At 62.6% G+C, this 4027-nt stretch overlaps 1 protein-coding gene across 1 annotated transcript; it reads right to left on the reverse strand.

Annotated features, from left to right (window-relative positions):
- Positions 1–857: 857 nt before the first annotated feature.
- Positions 858–3242, reverse strand: KLHDC7A (kelch domain containing 7A). The gene has a single exon (XM_060289245.1). The coding sequence runs from the start codon at positions 3240–3242 to the stop codon at positions 858–860; it is 2385 nt and encodes a 794-aa protein (XP_060145228.1).
- Positions 3243–4027: the final 785 nt, after the last annotated feature.

Below are 4027 nucleotides of genomic sequence, written 5' to 3' on the forward strand. Positions count from 1 at the left end.
GGGAGAGAGTGCAGTGGTCATATAACAGCGGGCCCAGCAGACGGTGGCCCTCGGATCACATGTTTTCCTCGCTCTCCTGAGACCTCGTATTCAGAATCAATTGCATTCTCAGTAAACCCTGCAGGAAGATGTGCCTTTACAAATGGATGCTGAACACGGAGGTTTCTCCTCCTTCCAGTATACTAGAATTCCAGGTAATGAGAAACATTAAAGTGGGCTTTGGTCAATTTATTCTGCAGACAAGAGCTCCCGTGGGCTGTTCCAACTTCAGCTGTTCTGCTTCTCCAACCATCTCTCCCTCTGGCCGGGCCCCCTGGGGCTCTCCTGGGCCCCTTCCTGGTCCTGCTGGAGCCGCCTCCCTTCATTTTCCCCACCTGTGTGTCCCAGGTGCTCCTGGGAATCTTGGAGGTTGGGGCTCAGTGGCCAATGTTTAGGAAGAGGTCCTGGCGGCTTATGGAGGTCTAGCCCAGAACCAGCAGGGTCAGCTTGAGGGGTCATTGGGGGTCAACTGGCCCTCGGAACCAGGACTGGGATAAGGCTGTGCCCCTGAACTTGGCTGGGGTCCTGGTACCTGCCCCCCATTCAGAGCTCAAGCAAGGTGATGGCCATCCCTGCGGACATGGGCATCCTGGGCCTCAGAGCACCAGTCCCGAGTTCCATTTCCACACTGGGCTTCTGCAGCCCAACGGGGGCAAAGATGCAGCTAAGAAGTCCATCCAGTGGAGGAGAAAGGACTGGAATTCACCTCCTGCTGGCCAGATTCCCAGGCCACCTGATCTCCCAGAAATGGTCCATGGAGGATGGGTAGGGGATGTTTTTGCCTCTAGTTTTGCAGAAGGGGCCCAGCAGAGGGGCCACTAGACCCTGGTCTGGGGCACATCAGGGCCGGGCAAGGTCAGGACGGTGGGCAGGAGGGTGCCCTGCGGGGAGGGGAAGCTCTGTAGCTCCTCGGGCACAAACCTGGGTGAGACGTAGTCGGCCAGGAAGCAGAGGGTACGCTGGCGCCCCACACAGTAGATGAGGTCGTCCACCACGGCACACTGGAAGGTGTCTGGGTAAGGGGTCCGATATGTGGCGCACTCGTACCAGAGGCGGGTGCTGGTGCTGCAGCGGTACACGCTGATGCCCAGGCTGCGGTTGAGGTCAAAGCGATAGAGAAAGCCTTTGACCGCCACCATCTGGGCCGTGCGGTCCTTGCCGCCCCCAGTGGGGCCGGCCCGCCAGCGCTGCTCCTGGGTGGAGAATCGGAGCAGCAGGTAACGCAGGGAGCCGCCGGTGACGAAGATCTCTCCGGCGCACGCCGCGGCTGTGTGCGCCAGGGCAAAGGTGTCACTGGGGAGCGGCGGGGAAAAGGTCCAGCGGTCCAGGCGAGGGTCGTAGCATTCCACCGTGTTCAGACACTCACCCCCGATGGCGTACAGGTGTCCATCCAGGGCCACCAGCTGGCAGTGAGGGCGGGCCTGGTTCAGAGGGCACACCTCACTCCAGATGCCCGTCAGCGGGTTGTAGCAGAAGACACGGTTGGAGGGCTGGTGCCCAAACCCCTGGCAACCGGACACGATGAAGAGATAATTGAAGAGGCTACAGACGGCACAGCCCCGGGACACAGCCTCAGGGGGCAGACGGGCCAGCGGGTGCCAGACATCCCGCTCGTCGTCATAGCAGCAGAGGCGGCTGGAGTCTTCCTGGGGGCACATGTCGGCCACCACCAGGTGCTTGCGGCCCCGGAGCCGTCTCTGGAGGATCAGCTCCCGCTCTGCCCCACTCAGGCACCCATAGATGTCTGGGCTGCGCAGGACCTGGAGGTAGTTGTCACTCATCACCTTGTAGGCGGCTTCCTTCAGGGCCTCCAGGCTCTGCTTCTTGGCAAAGGCCAGCACCTCATAACAATTGCCCAGATCCAGGTGGGCACCTGGGGCTGATCCAGGGCTGAGTGGGAGGTGAAAGAAATTGGCCCCAGCCACAGAGTGCAGGTGGGGCTTCCCGCTGCTTCCAGCTGAGCTGGACCCAAGAGAACCCTGGGATATGGGGCTGGTGGGCAGGGCGCTCTGGTCTGGGCACGATGGAGCAGGGTCCCCAAAGCCTTCGAGCTGCAGCTGGAGCTCCGGGTTCTCCACGATCTGAAGGAGGCTCTGCTTCCTGCTGAAGCCTTGTGCGGAGGGTGACAGCACAGGCTCAGGGGGGGCGGCTGTCCCCACTCCACCTACTGTGTCATCGGCCTGGCCTCCCGAGGCTGCCCCCACTCCCAGGGGGCCTGGCCCTGACACAGGGGGTGGAGCCTCCGCCAGGGCTGCTGTTCTGGGGGCCAGCCTGTCCCTGGAGGTGGCCTGACGGGTGGATTCAACACAGTAGTCGTACACCTTGCGCTTCAGCCTGGGCCTGGCCCCCTCCATCTTCTCCGGTATGAAATTCTCCTCCACTCGAACCCGGGCCACAGACAAGAAGGTATAGGAGGCCTCGGTGGCTCCCTCCTGCTGACGCAGGGCCAGGCCCATGTCCGAGGCAGCCCGGAGGGCCCCAGCCTCTTCCCTGTGGACCCCTGTCACACGCGTAAAGACCCAGCTCTTGTTCATGTCACTCCTGCCTTCTGTGTGGGCCGCCCCGCACCGGTCGGAGGATTCCTGCTCCCCGGCCCCCAGGTGCTCCTGGGATCTGCTGTCCCGCCATGGGGCAAGCTCACCGCTCACACCGCTGCCGTCCGCTGCAGCGAGGCCAGTTAGGGAGCTTTGGGGTTCACTGCACCAATGGGCGCGACAGGGCAGCTTACCGCCAGCAGCTGTTCCGGCTTCCTGGCCACTGCCCCGAGGAGGTGCCAGGCCAGAGTCCGTGCACTGCCCACCCTGTTCCTCACCAGCACATTTCCTCTCGGGTTTCCCAGTCGCTTGGGCTTCTGAGTCTGCAGGAGGTGCTCCTGTCGCCAGGACTCCTGGACCCTCCGGATTCTCCCAGCTGCAGCCCAGCGATACTCCGGCCCCCTTGCTTCCCCTCCGGCGTCTCAGGCCCCACTGTGGCGCCCCGGAAACAGCCTCCTGGATGGCAGGCTGCCTGGAGCCCTCTGCCTCGTCCTTGGCCTCAGCCTTGGCGTTCCCACCCCCCAGGGGGGCCTGGGCAGGCCTTGGCTTGTACAGCCTGTAGGCTGCGGTCGCCAGGAGCAGGGCAGCGGCAGACAGCACCACCTTGCCCGCCAGCTGCATGTCCAGATGGCAGCCCTGGGCCTCTGCTCCCTCTCCTGTGGGGAGCATGTTCCCAAGCCGACCTGGGGCAGAGGAATGTCAAGAATCTGATTAATGATTGCCCAGTGGGGAGTGGTTCCTGGTTCCTGCCGAGCTGAGAGGGACGGGGCCTTGGGCTGGCTCTGACCGGCTGCCCAGCGGAGGAGTTGTGGCAAAGGTGACTTTGAGCTGGCAGAGGGTGGCCGGTGGGGCTCAGGGCTGGCAGATTTCGGCTGCCGGCCCCCTTGGATCCTTCGCTGCTTTCCCTGGGAGTGGGAGGCCCCTGCCGGGGGGCTGAGCCTGTGATCAGCCACCCGAGCCGGCGGCAGCTGGAGAGGGTTAAGAGTGTCCAGCGGGTACCCAGAGAGGGAGGGAGCTCTTGACCAAACAGTCACCGGATGCCAGGAAAGGCACGGGGTTGGCGATTATTTGTGTGTGTGTTTTGTTTTCTCTTTTGCAAATCCGCTGGGCTGGGAGGGTTGGGTGTGGTGACTTGTGGGGCAGGTGGAGCCACGGAAGGCATGCCAGGAGAACCTCCTGGGTCTGTTTTCTTCCTGTTGACCTTGGTTGGGGGTGGGGTGCGCAGTCAGCAGCAGGTGAGGCTGAGCTGGGGACTGTGGCCAAACCACCTGAACTGGCTCCTGCGTGACTCTGCCCTCCTTCCCTGCCTGATAAGTTGACTAAGAAAACCGGCCTTCCTGTGAGGAGTTGGGGAAAACACATGGCATTAGTACCTAGATCGGGGACAGACATGGGCCACAACCTCACCCTCTGAACCAGACAACCTCATATGGTGAGAGGCCAAGGGAGACTCA

Source organism: Globicephala melas, chromosome 1 (assembly GCF_963455315.2).
Source record: "Globicephala melas chromosome 1, mGloMel1.2, whole genome shotgun sequence".
NCBI classification, from domain to species: domain Eukaryota; kingdom Metazoa; phylum Chordata; class Mammalia; order Artiodactyla; family Delphinidae; genus Globicephala; species Globicephala melas.

Coding starts and splice junctions, on each gene's coding strand:
- KLHDC7A (XM_060289245.1), bottom strand. CDS start 3,242: ATGCTCCCCACAGGAGAGGGAGCAGAGGCCCAGGGCTGCCATCTGGAC.